We start from the raw sequence: 18,047 nt of genomic DNA on the forward strand, positions 1-18,047 counted from the left end.
AAAACCGATTAAACTAGTCCCTCGGCCATCACTGGTACTCGAGTTTGTGAGTATTGTGTTTTTATCTTTTATTTTTTTACTTTTTTATTGGCACCCACATCTTACAAGAACGAAATATCTTTCATTATATTTGAATTTTAGTACATCGAGTCTTACCATTTACTGACTTATGTTATCTAATATTACGTTTAATTTGAATGTCCAAAACTAGGCATGACTGGATGGATGATGAAGCAATACATTAAGGTGTGAAGGTCAAGCTCTAAATCATGATTGGTGTGGTCAATCAGTCAGATCTGTTCCAACTTCGTTGGCACTTCGCCTAAGCAGGTTTGATTTTCCAACTTCATTCTAGATAGTGACCTCTTTACTCCAGTCCATCAGCATACTAAGGAGAGGGTATTTCCTTACTAATTAATTCCCATTGCAATTTCTGCTTTTCTTTTTCTTGGTTTTGAGTTTGTTGCTTTCCTTCCACATTCGCCACCCAAAAGAATTAAACGAAGGAGAAAAATAAAGCCAAAAAAAAAGGAAAAGGGAGAAAGATATTGAAACAGGAATGGACACTCTTGGTGTGATTGCTACTGTGATTGTTGTCGTTGCTACTGCGGTGGCAACACAAATTGGCGAGTCCATTCGACAGTGGCTCATCGAGAACGTGGTTGATCCATTTGGTCAGTTTCTCATTGAAAAACTAGTTAAACCTGTTGGACAATGGCTGGGTTATTCGTTTCACTATAGCAGCAACATTGATAATATGAAGGAACAGGCAGAGAAGCTGGGGGAGCTTAGAGAAAGGGTGAAAAATTCAGTTGATGCTGGTATAGGAAACTGCGGTGAAAATAAAGCTGATGTTAACAGGTGGTTAGAAAATGTGGATGTGATTATGGGGAAGGTTAGGAAAGTTGTTGAAGATGAAGCAAAAGCAAAGATTAAATGTTCCTACGGGATATGCTTGAACTTGAAGCTACGACATGAGCTAAGTAAGAAAGCAAAGAAGATAGCGAAAGATATTGATGAAGTCTTGGAAAATGGTGGAGTTGGTAAGGTTTGCAATATGGATTACATGAGCTTTAACTCAAGAATGCCAACTCTGAATGGACTTACGGTGGCACTGGGAAATGTTAATATCAACATGATTGGAGTGTGGGGAATGCCAGGTGCAGGAAAGACTACACTTGTGAGAGAAGTTGTTTGGCAAGCCAAAAACGAAAAGTTATTTGACAAGGTTGCTATGGCAACTGTGACGCAAAGCCCAGACCTAAGACAAATTCAAGGAGAAATTGCGGATATGCTAGACCTTAAGTTTGATGACGTTGAGACTGTACCTGGAAGAGCAACTCGTCTACGAGAAAGGGTAGAAAGAAACAAGAAAGTACTTGTTATCCTAGATGATATATGGAATAAACTTGATTTGGAGGCGATAGGAATTCCTTGTAATGGGTGTAAAATATTGTTGACATCCAGAGATAGAGATATATTATCTTGTGATATGAACACGCAAGAAAATTTTGAGCTTGATGTTTTACCCCAACATGAAGCATGGAGTTTATTTGAGAAGATGGTGGGTGATTCTCTCAAAGATTCTAATTTGAGATCCATCGCAACGCAGGTGGCTGAAGTGTGTGCAGGTTTGCCTCTCGCACTTGTAACAGTTGCAACGGCATTAAAAAATAAGAGTTTGTTTGAATGGAAAGATGCCTTACAGCAACTAAGGAGGCCCTCCCCTGTACACCTCACACGAATGCAGGACTCTATATATTCAAAAATAGAGTTGAGTTACAAACATCTTGGAAGTCCAGTGGTCAAGTGCTTCTTTTTACTATGTAGTCAAATGGGTCCCACCATTTTTTACATGGACTTGGTAAAATACTGTTTTGGCCTGTGTTTATTTCCTGGCATCCTTACATTGGAAGAAGCTAGAAATAAAGTGTATACTCTGGTTCGAAGCCTCAAAGACTCTTGTTTGTTGCTAGAAGACCCTCGTACAAGCAACTATGTCCGCATGCATGACCTTGTTCGTGACGTCATATTAATTGCCAAGGCTGAAAATGTGTTCTCGATGAGAGATGATGATCCAGTAAAATGGCCAGATGAAGATGCACTAAAAATGTGCACATCAATCTCAGTTTGTTCTAGGGATATCCATGAACTTCCTGGCGGCTTGTTATGTCCGAAGTTAAAATTCTTGTACGTGCATGGCAGGGATCGAGATTTTAAAATTTCAGAAACTTTTTTCAAAGGAATGAGAGAGCTCAAAGTTTTAGATTTAACTAAAATGAGACTTTCATCTCTTCCTTCATCAATTACTCTCCTCGCAAACCTACAAACATTGTGTCTGGATCAATGTGTTTTGAAAGATATTGCAGTGATTGGAGAGTTGAAAAATCTAGAAATTCTCAGCCTTCTTAGCTCCAAATTAACACACTTGCCACAAGAAATAGGTCTCTTGACTCATTTACGGTTGCTGGATTTGAGCGATTGTACCATACTTGAAGTGATTCCACCCAACGTCTTATCAAACTTGATACAATTAGAAGAGCTATATGTCGGCAATAGCTTCACTCAGTGGGAGGTTGAAGGACTCAATAATGAAAGAGCTAGCCTTGCAGAGCTAAAGCATTTGTCACCGTTGACTACTTTAGAAGTGCACATTCCATATGCCAACATGTTGCCAAAAGATCTGTTATTTGAGAAGTTGCAAAGATACAAAATATTCGTAGGAGATGCGTGGGATTGGTCTGATAAACACGAAAACTCAAGAGCACTAAAACTCAAGTTGAATACAAGCTTTCATTTGGAGAGGGGGATTAAAATGTTGTTGAATGGTATTGAAAATCTGTGTCTGGATGAGTTAAAGGGTGTTAAGAGCGTCATCTATGAATTAGACATGACAGGCTTCCAACAACTGAAGCATCTCCATGTCCAAAACAATGACGAGATCAAGTACATCATCAACTCGAGAAGGATGGTTATGTCTAATGTTGTCTTTCCTGTCTTGGAGACACTTTCTCTCAAAAACATGATCAACTTGGAAGAAATATGTCATGGCCAAATTCCCTCGGCATCCTTCCGTAACTTAAGCATTATGAAAGTGGAACATTGTCAGAAACTAAAATTTATCTTCTCGTCAACCATAGCCAAGGGCCTTCCACAACTTCAAGAATTGGTGATACAAGAATGCAGCATAATGGGTGCAATAATCATAAAAGAAGAGGGCGAAATAGAAGACAGAGATATGATCTTGCTCCCTCAATTGCGTCACTTAGAACTCCATCAGCTTCCAAAACTCGTGAGCTTTTTAAGCACACAAAAGTCAGTCATAAATGATGCTGGAGAAATCATTCCCGAATGCGAGCTGGATTTTCACATGCCAATCCTACAGGAACAGGTATGTTAAAGTTTAGATTTGCATATAATGATCCCAAAGATGTGGCACACACCCACATAGATTGCTTGTCCAATTTGTCCGTGGAAAGCGACCAATTTAGTATTTTGGAGTATATGCTTCTTTTTTCCACATAGCAGTAGTTAAATTCTTTACACCTTCCACAGCAATATAAATCATGATCCATTAATACCGGTAAAATATTGATGGTCATTTCTCCTGGTCAAACAATCCTTGGACACGTGAGAGGGACAAGTGCCTCTAGTGAGGTTATTGCCTTATATATAGATGAAAATTATTTGTGTCCTAATTTATGAAGCTAAATTTAGAGTCCGTTTGACTTTTTCTTATTTGTTAAAAACATTTTCTTTATGTCTAATTTTTTAACCTTTTTTTTTTTTTTTTTTTTATAAATAATCTAATTTTTAGTTTTTCCAAAAATAAGTTTACGTTTTTAGACCTTGTAAAGTTGTGTAAAAATACATAGTCGCTACATGGAGATTGGAGAGGAAAGTGTACCATGCCAAGGAGAAGAGCAACTAGGTGTTAAACGAAAGAAGCTGGATTTGTCACATATCCTACATAAATCATCTTTCATTATTTATATTAACAATGTTTGAGGGAGAAAGTGTAGTTTATTTTGGAAGAAGGAAAGTAAGGTTTGTACTGTCCAAAACAATAAGAAAAGTTAGTGTAATTTTAGTAACATTTTTTCTTCTAGGGAAAGTAATTTTAGTAATCCCCAGTGCAATTTTCCCAATTTTAATAAGATGTTCTTGTAATAAAAGCTTATTGCACAAATGGTATTATTGTACTACAATATTATTACAACAACAAAAATCAAACATTAAAAAAATTTAATTTCCAAAATTTTGAACCATCATGAAAATATCCACATGGTTTCTCAACCAAAAAAAAAAAAAAAATGAAAATATCCATGTGATGTGCACATTGGTGTGAGGTGTGACGTATACACGGAGAGCTTCAGATTTTATCCACCATACAATCAGTTATTTAGATTTTTGGGACATATTATGGGTAGGAGAGTGATATAGTTCAACTAAAGGTTGGGACACCACTTCCTTATATGATAAATAAATAAATAAAATGTCAAAAATTATGGGATTGGCTATAGATCTTAAAAAATTTAAAGTATAAAAATTAAGATGCAATCAACCTAGTTAAATAATAATAAATCACTATTTCATACTTCATGTTTTAAGAAATATTAAGACTAAATTGCAAACTACACCTCTAAAGTTTGGGAGTATTTAGATTTTATACCCTGAAGTTTTAAAATTAAGATTTTATTCCCTAAAGTTCTATTACATTTGTATTAGCAACCCTTCTGTCCATATTTTCCATTAACTGCCACAAAAACTTGTCATGAATGTTTAGTTTGTCCAATAAAATAATGTAACATTATTTGTGTAGTCTAGAAAAATTAAAAATGACATGACATAATAAAAATAGTGTGACATCATTTTATTGAAAGAACTAAATACACGTGACAAACTTATGTGACACTTAACGGAAAATAGAGATGGAGTGGCTACTGATGTAGACGAAATGAAAATTCAAAAGGTAAAATTAAAATTTTGAAATTTCAAAATGTAAAATTCAAGCACCTGTAAATTTTAAAAGTGTAGTTTGCAATTTAGCCAAATATTAATTTTTAGAGTTTTGCATGTGTGTGACAACAAGTGCCTCCCATGACCTATCATAAGCAATTGATGATAAGACTACCTATCACACCAAAATTGAGAAACTAAATTTGTAACTAATTAATCTAGCCGTTTGAAGTTACTTACAATGAATTCTTTGCACAACCAATGGAATTAGGCAACATGTCTAATTAAATAACAATTTGAGCGAAATGATCACGTGAGTAAACCCGGGCGTCATTTAAGTACTTCCAAGTCTTTACAGCATCGTTTTGAGTCTGGACTTCATCACCGTTTGAGGTCTGGGCCATGTTGTATTAGGCAAATACGATGAAATTTTTTTACTGAAAATTGTAAATGAATTTTTTTTTTTTTTTTTTTTTTTTTTTTTTTTACTGAAAATTTACCTACTATTTTTTTTTTTTTTGGGCTAGGGGGCTCGGGCCCCATTGGGCCCCACCTGGGTTCATCCTTTTAGTTGATTCCTTAAAATTTCATTTTCAATTTTAGATGTGGTATAATTAACAATAAAAAAATTATTAGTTTCTTGTTTCTTCGTCTCTTTTAACAAGTTTGCTAAAAGGGGGTTATTAATTGTTGTTGTAGGTTTTGCTCCCCAACTTGGAACCAAGATTTCAAAATTTGTTTTTCTTGAACTTGAAAGGCTCTGGCAATTTAAAATACCTATTGTCTTCCACTACAGCGAGATCTATGGTTCAGCTCAAATTTCTTTACATTGATGACTGTAAGGTAATGGAAGAGATACTACTCGCAGAAGACTTAGGAGAAGAACAAATAATTCCAGAGGTGTTGTTCCCTCGACTGGAAGGCCTGCTTCTAAAAGATCTTCCTGTCCTCAAAAGATTCTGCATGGGGAGCAAAATCAAATTTCCATTCTTGAAGAGTATGGTGATATATCAATGCCCTAAATTGGAGTCATTCATATTCAAACCTGTTAGTTCAAAGGAGATGAATTCAAAGGAGATCTCCCATACTGCCATGCAACCTCTCTTCAATGAAAAGGTATTTCTATTTTATACTATCCCCTGTTTTACTTTGTATATATTTTATTTTCTATTATGTGAGTTATTATGATTAGATATGTCAACAACACACATGGGATGGAGATACAGGTTGCATTCCCAATTTTGGAAACATTGAGAATCTTGCACTTGGGAAACTTGAAAATCATATGGCATGATCAATTAGCTGAAAATTATATGGCATGCTCAAATAAATTGTGTTTTCAAAAGGCATATTTTTAAAATTGCTATTTTTTTTTTCTTCTAAATAAACGCACATTTTCAAATAATTAGTTAGTACTTGCTTTAGTCTTTAGCTGAATTTTTTGAATTTATGTGATACATTTTGTACACATGCATATGCGCTAAAATAATACCTGAATACTTTATTGAACATGATTAATATAATAAATGAATGCTTAAGTTGAATATATTGAACAAACTTATTGTTTAACCTTTAGTCTTTTGCCAGCACTATAAACAAATTTCTTAGAAGCAAATCACTTATATTGCAAGATTCACCATCTAAGCAAATTCGTATTGACTTGAATAATCTTCTTTCAAATCTTAGGCCATGAGAAAATATCTCATCTTTAAATCCTAATTATCATGATGAATTAAGAAGAGCATGTTTTCACAAAGATTTTTGTTAACCTCTTGGCCATGTTTCCCTATAAAATAAATAAATAAAAATTAGTGGTGCATTGTGTCTATTTAATCCTAATTAGTTTAAAGAATACAAAAATTAGTTGGAAAAGATCATAAAAAAGGAAGATGCATTTTGTTTATATCGTTACTTATTTAGGCAATATATTAGTAATCGAATGGGTGATCAATAGTTTAATAATTGCTTGATTGTGTATATTAAAAAAAATGTAGCTGATAGCATTGATACTGAAACTATCAAACAACGATTTGAAAGTATTTTCCTTTTTTTTATTTTTTTATATTGATATATTTAAAATATATTTTTATTAAATTTTGTTTAATTTATATTTTTTAATAACGACCTGAAAAAAAAAAAAAAAAAATTCCCAAAGCCATCACTAAAAACCATAAATACATTTACTCATTTAAACATAGAATTCATTGGTATTTTTATTTAGTCTATACCTTGTCTTGCATTATGTTTATGACTGTTTCCTCTATCAAAAACTCATGTTATGGGTCCTGCAGGCTGAATTTCCCAATTTGGAGTCATTGAAAATCTGCCATATGCCTAACCTGAAAATTATATGGCATGACAAATTCGCCCCTGGCTCTTTTACAAAGCTTCAGTTGATGATGGTTGAATTCTGTGAAAGTCTGATGAACATCTTCCAAGTTAATATGCTTTCTAGATTCCAGAGCATGGAGACACTTGTAGTAGATGATTGTGATTCGCTAGAAGAAATATTTGAACTACAAGGGCAAGAAGTTACGGAAACACATGCAGTAACAGTCACTCAATTGAAAAAATTATATATACGTCGTCTACCAAAGTTGAAGCGTGTATGGAATAAGGACCCCCAGGGAATGTTCTCCTTTCCAAATCTACAAAAAATACAAGCTTTGAAGTGTGAGAGTTTGAAGAGTTTGTTTCCAACCTCAGTGGCCAAATGTATCCCGCGATTGGAAGATCTTGAAATAGCCAAATGTGGGATTGAGGAAATTATTGAACAGGAAGAAGGTGCAAAAGAAGATGCAAGATTTGTGTTCCCTAAATTGACTCTCGTGATACTTCGAAAGTTGTCAAAGCTCAAGTGGTTTTACCGAGGGGTGCATACTTTGGAATGGCCGTTATTGAAAACCTTGGAGGTGTCTGGATCTAATGAAATTCAGATATTTGCTTCAAAAAATTATAGAATTCAAGAACAAGATGAACAGATTCAACTAGAGACATCCATTCAACAACCACTTTTCTTGGTTGAAGAGGTAAGAGACTAATGGTATAACATAAACTGTAGCTAATCCCTCTCAAAAAAGTAAAACTACTGGTCCCAAATTTATAATTTATTATTCATTTAATTACATTTATTTTTTAATAATTTGATTAAATTATGTATATTTATAGAAAAATGCAATGTACTTATGTACACAATATGTTCGCTACAAATTCTAAATGTTATTGATTGTTATGATTGGGCAAAAAAAAATTTAAGTTATTGATTCAAATTAATACCAATAGAAACTTATCACCTCTTATTTGTTGTAAAAATATCGTAGATATAACACCTCTCATATTTTTGTGATAAAAGAAATCTGTATATGTATAGCTTGTTTTAATAAAAACTTACTGTAACAAAAGCTTATAAAACAAATAGTATTATTAAAACATTAAAAATTAATTAATAAAAGTAAGATGCAGCCAGTATTTATAACCCAGCTATTTGGCTGGATCATAATGTGCTATTGTAATGAATTTATCTTTTGATGGCTCTTTCCTCACATTGCTTGCCAAGTTGCTTCAAATGAAGTGGCAATAATATAGGTACCTAGCTTATGTAATGTTTAGGTTTGTCAAAAATTCTGTCTCTTTAAATAGAATTCTTGTGATCTTTATTGAGAAGAAAATATAAGTATATGTTACAATGAGAGGCTCTGTTTCTTCATGTAGTAAACAGAGCAATCAGAAATTTGAAACTTTTTTTTGTTTTTTGGATGAGAAAAAAATGAGAAACTGCTATCAATAGTTTAACTATTCTAGTCGTGAGAGAGAATTTACTGCTTCCTAATTAATTAATGAATTCTCTATGGAACCTCTCTTCAATGAAGAGAAAATTCTATTTTTATAATCCCCTGTTGTACACTTTTACTTTGTATGTCTTATTTTCTATTATGTGAGTTACTATGATTAGTTATGTTATTAACACACATGGAATGGACTTGCAGGTTGCATTCCCTAGTTTGGAAACATTGTCTTTGGATGAGTTAAAGGGTGTTAAGAGCGTCATCTATGAATTAGATATGACAGGCTTCCAACAACTGAAGCATCTCCATGTCCAAAACAGTGTCGAGATCAAGTACATCATCAACTCAAGAAGGATGGTTATGTCTAATGTTGTCTTTCCTGTCTTGGAGACACTTTCTCTCAAAAACATGATCAACTTGGAAGAAATATGTCATGGCCAAATTCCCTCGGCATCCTTCCGTAACTTAAGCATTATGAAAGTGGAACATTGTCAGAAACTAAAATTTATCTTCTCGTCAACCATAGCCAAGGGCCTTCCACAACTTCAAGAATTGGTGATACAAGAATGCAGCATAATGGGTGCAATAATCATAAAAGAAGAGGGCGAAATAGATGACAGCGATATGATCTTGTTCCCTCGATTGCGTCACTTAGAACTCCATCAGCTTCCAAAACTCATGAGCTTTTTAAACACACAAAAGTCCGTCATAAATGATGCTGGAGAAATCATTCCCGAATGCGAGCTGGATTTTCACATGCCAATCCTACAGGAACAGGTATGTTAAAAGTTTAGATTTGCATATATGTGTAACGACCCAAGGAAAAGTACTTGTCATATTTGCGCAATACCCGACTTGATGTGGGACTCATCACACACCCACACACATCACACTATCAATCAAATTGAGGCGTTACAATCTCCCCTACTTAAATCCCTAATGTCCTTATTAGAGCCCACTTTGTGGGGTAGTGTCTCTAAGCCCACACAGGGTTATTGGGCCGGCTCTGATACCATATATTACAACCCAAGAAAAAATGCTAGCCACATCTGCACTATACCTCAAAAGGACTAGTCACAATTGAAGCTCCTTACAGTTGTTAATAAAGCCCAGTTCAACCCAGTAAATACCCGATATGAGACTCATTACACAGCCGCACACATCACACAATCAATTAAATTGGGGCATCACATTATGCTTCTTTTTTCCACATGGCAGTGGTTAAATTCTTTACACGTTCCATAGCAATATAAATCATGAACAATTAATACCCCAGTAAAATATTGATAGTCATTTATCTATTGTTAATTGAAGTGTATAGGAAGTAACACACTAGTGGATGCTTGTGACAAACAATGACCTCTCTCCTGGTCAAACATTCCTTGGACACGTGAGAGAGACAAGTGCCTCAAGTGAGGTTATTGCCTTATATATAGTTGAAAATTATGTGTCCAAAATTTATGAAGCTAAATTTAGAATCTGTTTGACTTTTTCTTTTTGTCTAATTTTTTTAACTTTTTTTTTAAATAAATAATCTAATTTTTAGTTTTTCCAAAAATAAGTTTACTTTTTAGTTTTTTGTCACACATTTAACATAAAAGTTACTAAAAACTTTATTTATTTTATTTTATAAACACTATGAATATAAGCTACCGAAAATAAGAGATTACCAAACGGACACTAAAATGACTATTGGGTATGGTCTCATTTGTTATCTTTTATGTACATAGCCAAATCCGTTTCAATGGAAAAAATTACACTAACCTAAGATGCGGTTTAGTAAATTACATTGACTTCTTTCATTATTTTGAATTGTATATGAACCTTCCTTAAGCACTCGCATCAATGCTTGTATGATAGAAAAAATACCACATTTTAGCAAACTAAGTCCAACCTTCACCTGTTTGCTATTTCCCAAAAGAAAAAAAAAAAGGTTCAATCTTCACCCAAATTAGACCATATAAAGTTGTGTAAAAATACATAGTAGCTACAATAACAGAATAAACTTAAACTATCAGTATTTCTTTTTTATTCTTTCTTTATGTAACCCTAGGATAAAAGAAGAGAGAGTATAATGATTGTTGGGTGTGAAGAAACATAAACAATTAAAAAAAATCAAGAAAGTTGATAATTTAATGAAATGTAATGTAAAATAGATAATCTGATGTGGGGTGTTTTGAAAAGTTAGTATGTAAAATAGAAAAAGTAGGTTCTTATCCTAAAATAAAAAGAATTTTTGCACAAACTGATATTAATTCTCTTCAAAATAAACTATCATCTCTGGGAGTCAAGATTGGGTGCAATAACTATCAATGGCAGAGAAGAAACTTCCAAATCCTAACCATTGAATAAAAAAGTGAGAAAATTTTAAAAAGTTAAAAAAAAAAATTTGGTAAAAAAATTTTATAATTGAACATCGTTAAAGTCACTATCCAGAAGTTGATAAATTTATATTTTTTACCATCACTTTCCAATTGAAGTTATCATTTACCCACCAAAACCCATCTTTTGGTTGCTTCTATCTTCCCTTGTGTTTGAAATCTAGTCCTGCCCCCACTCTCTCTCTAACCCTTACATCGAAACAACCCCCCCTCCCCTTTTTATTTTTTATTTTTTTTTATCTCTCCCTTTCTTTGATTTTGATTTTCCCAACCTTGAGGATTGAGGTGTGAGTTTCGGTTTCATGATGTGGCTTTGGTATGTGGTGGTGGATTTCTAGAGGTGTTTGAGTGAGTTTGATGTGTGCATTGATGTGAGTCCAAAACTAGTGGTTGATTGAACAAGGAGGGGGTAAATCAGGTTGGTTCAACCATTGGCATATCGGGTTTACAAGCTTGGAAGATTTGGTGAATTAGGTATTTGTGTTTTTCATGGGTTTTTGGTGATTGTTACTTGATGATTATAGGAATTCAAAAATTGGAATCACACCTACCCATGCATGTGGTATTGAAATTTATTCGGGTCTCTAATTAACATATATGCTTATGCTATGGCAAAACAAGTAGGCTGGTAGCCAGAGGCTGTTTTGGGACAGATTTGAAAAAACAATATAGAAAATATTTGATAATTTTCCTGTAGAGCTATATGGAGATGGGAGAGGAAGGTGTACTGTGTCAAGGTGAAGAACAACTGGGTGGTAAACGAAAGAAGCTAGATTTGTCACATATCCTAAATAGTGTAGTTTATTTTGGAAGAAGGAAAGTGAGGTCTGGACAGTCCAAAACAATAAGGAACGTTAGTGTAATTTTAGTAACTTTTTTTTTATGGAAAGTAATTTTAGTAACCTCTCAGTGCAATTTTCCCAATTTTAGTAAGATGTTCTTGTAATAAAAGCTTATAGCACAAATAGTGTTATTGTACTACAATATTATTACAACAAAATAAATCAAACATTAAAAAAACTTTAATTTCAAAAATTTTGAACCATCATGAAAATATCCACATGGTTTATCAAAAAAAAAAAAAAAAAGAAAAAAAGAAAAAAGAAAATATCCATGTGATGGGCACGTTGGTGTGAGGTGTGACATATACACAAAGGATCTCAAATTCAATCCACCATACAATCAGTTGTTTAGATTTTTGGGACATATTATGGGTAGGAGAGTGAAATAGATCGACTAACGGTTGGGACATCACTTCCTTATATTGTAAATAAAATATAAAAAAAAAAATTCTCAAAATTATGGGATTGGCTATGGATCTCAAAAAATTTAAAATATAAAAATTAAGATGCAATTATCCTAGTTAAATAATAATAAATCACTGTTTCATACTTCATGTTTTAGGAAATATTAAGGCTAAATTGCAAACTACACCCCTAAAGTTTGGGAGTATTTGGATTTTATATTCTGAAATTTCAAAATTAGAATTTTATTCCCTAAATTTCTATTCCATTTGTATTAGCAACCCTTATATCCATATTTTCCGTTCACTGAAACTTGTCATGAGTGTTTAGTTTGTCCAATAAAATAATGTGACATTATTTGTGTAGTCTAAAAAACTTAAAAATGACATGGCATAATAAAAATAGCATGACATTATATTATTGGAAGAACTAAATACGCATGATAAACTTATGTGATACTTAACGGAAAATAGGGATGGAGTGGTTACTAATGTAAACGAAATAAAAATTCAAGGGGTAAAATTAAAATTTTGAAATTTCAAAATGTAAAATTCAAGCACCTAAAAATTTTAAGAGTATAGCCTTCCATGACCTATCATAAACAATTGATAATAAGACTACCTATCATACCAAAAATGTGAAACTGAATTCGTCACTAATTAATCTAGCCGTTTGAAATTACTTGCAATGAATTCTTTCTACAACCAATGGAAATAGGCAACGTGTCTAATTTAAGTACTCCCAAGTCATCACCATTTGAGGTCTGGGCCTTGTTGTATTAGGCAAATACGACACCGTTTTCTTCATCTCTTTTAACAAGTTTGCTGAAGGGGGTATTTAATTGTTGTTGCAGGTTGTGTTCCCCAACTTGGAAACGTTGGAACTGTCCTCTGTACACTCTGAAGAGATACTACTGCACAACCAACATTGGCCAACCTCCTCTTTCAAATCTACAAACATACAAACAGAGTCGAGATTTAAAAATTTGTGTAACTTGAAGGTGAAAGGCTCTGGCAATTTAAAATACCTATTGTCTTCCTCCACAGCGACATTTATGGTTCAACTCAAATATCTTTTCGTTGAGGACTGTAAGGCAATGGAAGAGATACTACTACTCACAGAAGACTTAGGAGATGAAGAAATCATTACAAAGGTGTTGTTCCCTTGCCTAGAAGGCTTGGTTCTAAGCGATCTTCCAGTCCTCAAAAGATTCTGCGTAGGAAGAAATATCATATTTCGATCATTGAAGCAGATGGTGATAGAAAAATGCCCTAAATTGGAGACATTCATATTCAAACCAGTTAGTTCGGAGGAGATATCCCATACTGCCATGCAACCTCTCTTCAATGACAAGGTAATTCTATTTTTATAATCCCCTGTTTTACTTCGTATATATCTTATTTTCTATTATGTGACTAGTTATGTTATTAACACACATGGGATGGACTTGCAGGTTGCATTCCCTAGTTTGGAAAAATTGGCAATTGTGCACGTGAAGAACTTGAAAATCATATGGAATAAGGACCCTCAGGGAACGTTCTCCTTTCAAAATCTACAAAAAATAGTAGTTAGGGAGTGTGAGAGTTTGAAGAGTTTGTTTCCAACCTCTGTGGCCAGATGTCTCCAGCAATTGAACGATCTTCAAATACACGAATGTGGGATTGAGGAAATTATTGAACAAGAAGAAGGTGCAAAAGAACATGCGAGGTTCGTGTTCCCTAAATTGACTCTCTTGATCCTTCGACAGTTGCCAAAACTCAAGTGGTTTTACCGAGGGGTCCACACTTCAGATTGGCCATTATTGAAAACCTTGGAGGTGTCTGGATCTAATGAAATTCAGATATTTGCTTCTGAAAATTATAGAATTGAAGAATCAAATGAACAGAGTCAACTAGAGACATCCATTCAACAACCACTTTTCTTGGTTGAAGAGGTAAGAGACTAATGGGATAACATAACTTATAGTCAATCCCTCTAAAAAAATAAAAAATAAAAAATAAAAAATAAAAGGGTCCCAAATTTGAAGTTTTTAGCATGGCTCATAATTAAACCAATAAAGTTTCTATAAAATTTGCGTATTTTGGTTTTTTATTGAAATATTAGCAAGATCATGTAGTAGAATTAATCATTTGTAACAAAGTATTTTTCTAGTAAGAGTATTCATTTTAGGTGTATTAAAAAATTCATTTTAAAAAAAAAAATTTTTTTTTTTTTTATCTTGCCCTTTACAAATAAATTATTCATTTCTTTGCCAACTAATAAAAATATTTTGCTCTCTCTCTCTCGCTATATATATATATTACTCTCTTCTAGTTTAAGATTTTCAACTACTCCTATTATGAGCTGAGAAATACTACTAACACTCTAGCATATATTTAGAACCCTCATAATAAAAATTTACTGCTTAATTACTTTTAAACCTACACTACCATTAAGTCCAATGTAAGTGATTAGCCAAATTTTATATTATAAGTATATTCAAGAATGCAAGTAAAAAGTAATATGAAAACATGAAAAATAAACCAAACCAAAGCTAAACACCAAGTGTTTAGTAACATCCCAAGCAGAAAAACCTCTCCCCTAACCAATTTGTCAAAAAAATTCCACTAGCTTGAATATAGTTGCAGTCATGCAAGACTATGCACCCTCCAATCCCATATCCCTTATATACTTCACAGAGCCCCTTCTTTATCTAGTTGATCGGATACCATCGTTGAGCTGCCAATAGGATTGGGTTTCAGATGACACCTAAGATTTCCTAACCATTAACAGAAAATCATAACACTTAGTAGATGGTGAAGGAGGTGAGGTTTATAAAATTTCTCAAAATGATATGACAATGGTGAGAGAAATGGGGAAGACAGGTTGGGAGTATTTTAGCTCTTAGGTGATGTTGCGGAAGCCTGAAGAAAGCACACATGATGCTCTCTTTATGGAACAGAGGGGTTTCTCTAAATCCACAAGGAGAAAATACTAGAATCCACCCAAGAAAGAATTTGATAAAAATCTATGTATGTTGATAATATTCTAAATTGCCTCTGATGACTATAAAACATGTAAATACTGAGAAAAACGTCTAAAACCCTAATTTGCATTAATTACACAATTAGGTGACAAAATACCAAAATTTACCAACAATGGCAAAATTGAGTTTAATACAAAATCATAAACTATTAATCTTAAGGGTCATCCCAAAATAAGCGGGATCTTATTTGGACTTTTGAGCAAAAATTTATTAAGGAAATTAAAATTACTATAAACAGCAAAAACGCAGTTTCCAAGGCTCAAATGAAGGAAGTTGCCGTTTTTAGGAAGTACCTTGTGGCATCATAACAACTATTGCTCAGAAGACCATTTTGCTTCAGTTGGCCAAATTTCATGCAATTCTACCTTCTACTTTAATATTGTCTTTTTTTTTTTTTTTTTTTTTTGAGAAACCTATTTTAATATAGTCTTTAATTCCAAACCACCATATTTTCATTTTATGGACCTATATACATTGACATAGTTTATAGGATTCATGACATTTTTCATTACTCTTTAATTTTTTTTTCATGTCTTCGTTTTCTTTTTCTTTTTTCATCTGGATAAATTCCTTTAACATGTTAGGACCATATTCACAAAAATTTGTATGCAAAACCATAAATACATTTTTCATCTAAACATTGAATTCATTGGCATCTTCTTTTAGTTTATAGCTTGTCTTGCATTAGTTTTATGATTGTTTCCTATATCAAAAACTAATGGTATGGGTCCTGCAGGTTGCATTCCCCAATTTGGTATCATTGAGTCTCTCTCATATGCCTAACCTTGAAATTATATGGCATGACAAATTCGCCCCTGGCTCTTTTACGAAGCTTCAGACCATGGAAGTTGGGGAGTGTGAGAGTTTGAAGAGTTTGTTTCCAACCTCAGTGGCCAGATGTCTCCAGCAATTGAATGATCTTCGAATATACGAATGTGGGATTGAGGAAATTATTGAACAGGAAGAAGGTGCAAAAGAAGATGCGAGATTTGGGTTCCCTAAATTGACTCTCTTGAGACTTCGAAAGTTGTCAAAGCTCAAGTGGTTTTACCGAGGGGTGCATACTTCGGAATGGCCGTTATTGAAAGCCTTGGAGGTGTCTGGATCTAATGAAATTCTGATATTTGCTTCAAAAAATTATAGAATTCAAGAACAAGATGAACAGATTCAACTAGAGACATCCATTCAACAACCACTTTTCTTGGTTGAAGAGGTAAGAGACTAATGGTATAACATAAATTATAGCTAATCCCTCAGAAAAAAGAACTGGTCTCAAATTTGAAATTTATTATTCATTTAATTACATTTATTTTTTAATAATTTGATTAAATTATGTATTTTTTAGAAAAATGCTACATACACGATATTTTCACTACAAATTCTAAATGTTATTGATTGTTATGACTAGGCAAAAAAAAAAAAAATTAAGTTATAGATTCAAATTAGAATCAATAGCGACTTATCACTTATGATTTGTTGTGAAAATGCTATGAACATAACACTTCTCATATTTTGTGATAAAAAATATGTATATGTATACCTTGTTTTAATAAAATCTTATTGTAATAAAAGCTTATACCACAAATGGTATTATAAAAACATTAAAAATTAATTAATAAAAGTAAGATGCAACCTGTATTTATAACCTAGCTATTTGGCAGGATTTTTCTCAAAAAAAGAAAAGAAAAAAAAAAAGGCTATTTGGCATGATCATAATGTGCTATTGTAATGAATTTATCTTTTGATGGCTCTTTCCTCACATTGCTTGACAAGTTGCCTCAAATGAAATAGCAATAATATAGGTACCTAGCTTATGCAAAGTTTTGGTTTGTCAAAAATTCTGTCTCTATAAATAAATTTGTTGTGATCTTTATTGAAGAAGAAAATGTGAGTATATCTTATAATGAGAGGCTCTGTTTCTTTATGTAGTAAACAGAGCAATCAGAAATTAGATTTTCTTTTTTTTTGATATAAAAAATGAGAAACTCATATCAAAAGTTTAACTAATCTAGTCGTAAAAGAGAATTTACTGCTTCCTAATTACGTACAATGAATTCTCTATGCAACCTCTCTTCAATGAAGAGATAATTCCATTTTTATAATCCCCTGTTTTACTTAGTATATATCTTATTTTCTATTTTTAGGTTATAGTTTTCCAAATTATTATATTACCCCCTCTAAATCTATTATTATTTGATAATTTTATTAGAGGTTCAAGAACTATATTTTTTACATGTGAATATACAATTTATTAATTTATGTTGAAAATGATTCTATTTTAGATAATTTTTTTTTTTATTTGAAAGATTACTAAACACAATTTTTTTTTTCCACTTATTTATGCTTTATTATTTTCTATTGACATTATAAAAACGGTGAAAATTCATTTGAAAGTTGTGAAATTTTTTTAGACATATTTGTAGTATAAATTTGTTAATGTTTGTTGTTTTAATACCTTTATTTGAATTTTTTTATTTTTAAATTAATTATGACATCATCACAATTTGACCTCAGTTGAATCTCGGTGGTGGAAATTCAGTTTTTTAAGTAGAAGTTACAATTCAATCATTTTAAATATAATAATTTCTTTATAGGTATAGGCAAGGGATAGAACAAGGGATCGGTAGGTCAAATTCTAAGACAATAACCAATA

General features: G+C 32.7%; 1 protein-coding gene across 7 annotated transcripts in view; it reads left to right on the plus strand.

The window, feature by feature from the left end:
• LOC115981550 overlaps positions 1–18,047 on the plus strand; it is a 112,801-nt gene that overhangs the window by 87,930 nt on the left and 6,824 nt on the right. For 4 of the 7 annotated variants that reach the window (XM_031103764.1, XM_031103765.1, XM_031103767.1 and 1 more), the window contains 7 exons: positions 212–3,391; positions 5,659–6,075; positions 7,251–7,988; positions 8,946–9,521; positions 13,223–13,723; positions 13,823–14,302; positions 16,131–16,607. In XM_031103764.1, the coding sequence (XP_030959624.1) occupies positions 560–3,391; positions 5,659–6,075; positions 7,251–7,988; positions 8,946–9,521; positions 13,223–13,723; positions 13,823–14,302; positions 16,131–16,607 (6,021 nt within the window). In that variant the 5' untranslated portion in view covers positions 212–559. The remainder of the gene's footprint in view (positions 1–211; positions 3,392–5,658; positions 6,076–7,250; positions 7,989–8,945; positions 9,522–13,222; positions 13,724–13,822; positions 14,303–16,130; positions 16,608–18,047) is intronic. The other 3 variants (XM_031103762.1, XM_031103763.1, XM_031103768.1) reach the window with 3 other exon arrangements.

Source organism: Quercus lobata, chromosome 3, assembly GCF_001633185.2.
Source record: "Quercus lobata isolate SW786 chromosome 3, ValleyOak3.0 Primary Assembly, whole genome shotgun sequence".
NCBI classification, from domain to species: Eukaryota; Viridiplantae; Streptophyta; class Magnoliopsida; order Fagales; family Fagaceae; genus Quercus; species Quercus lobata.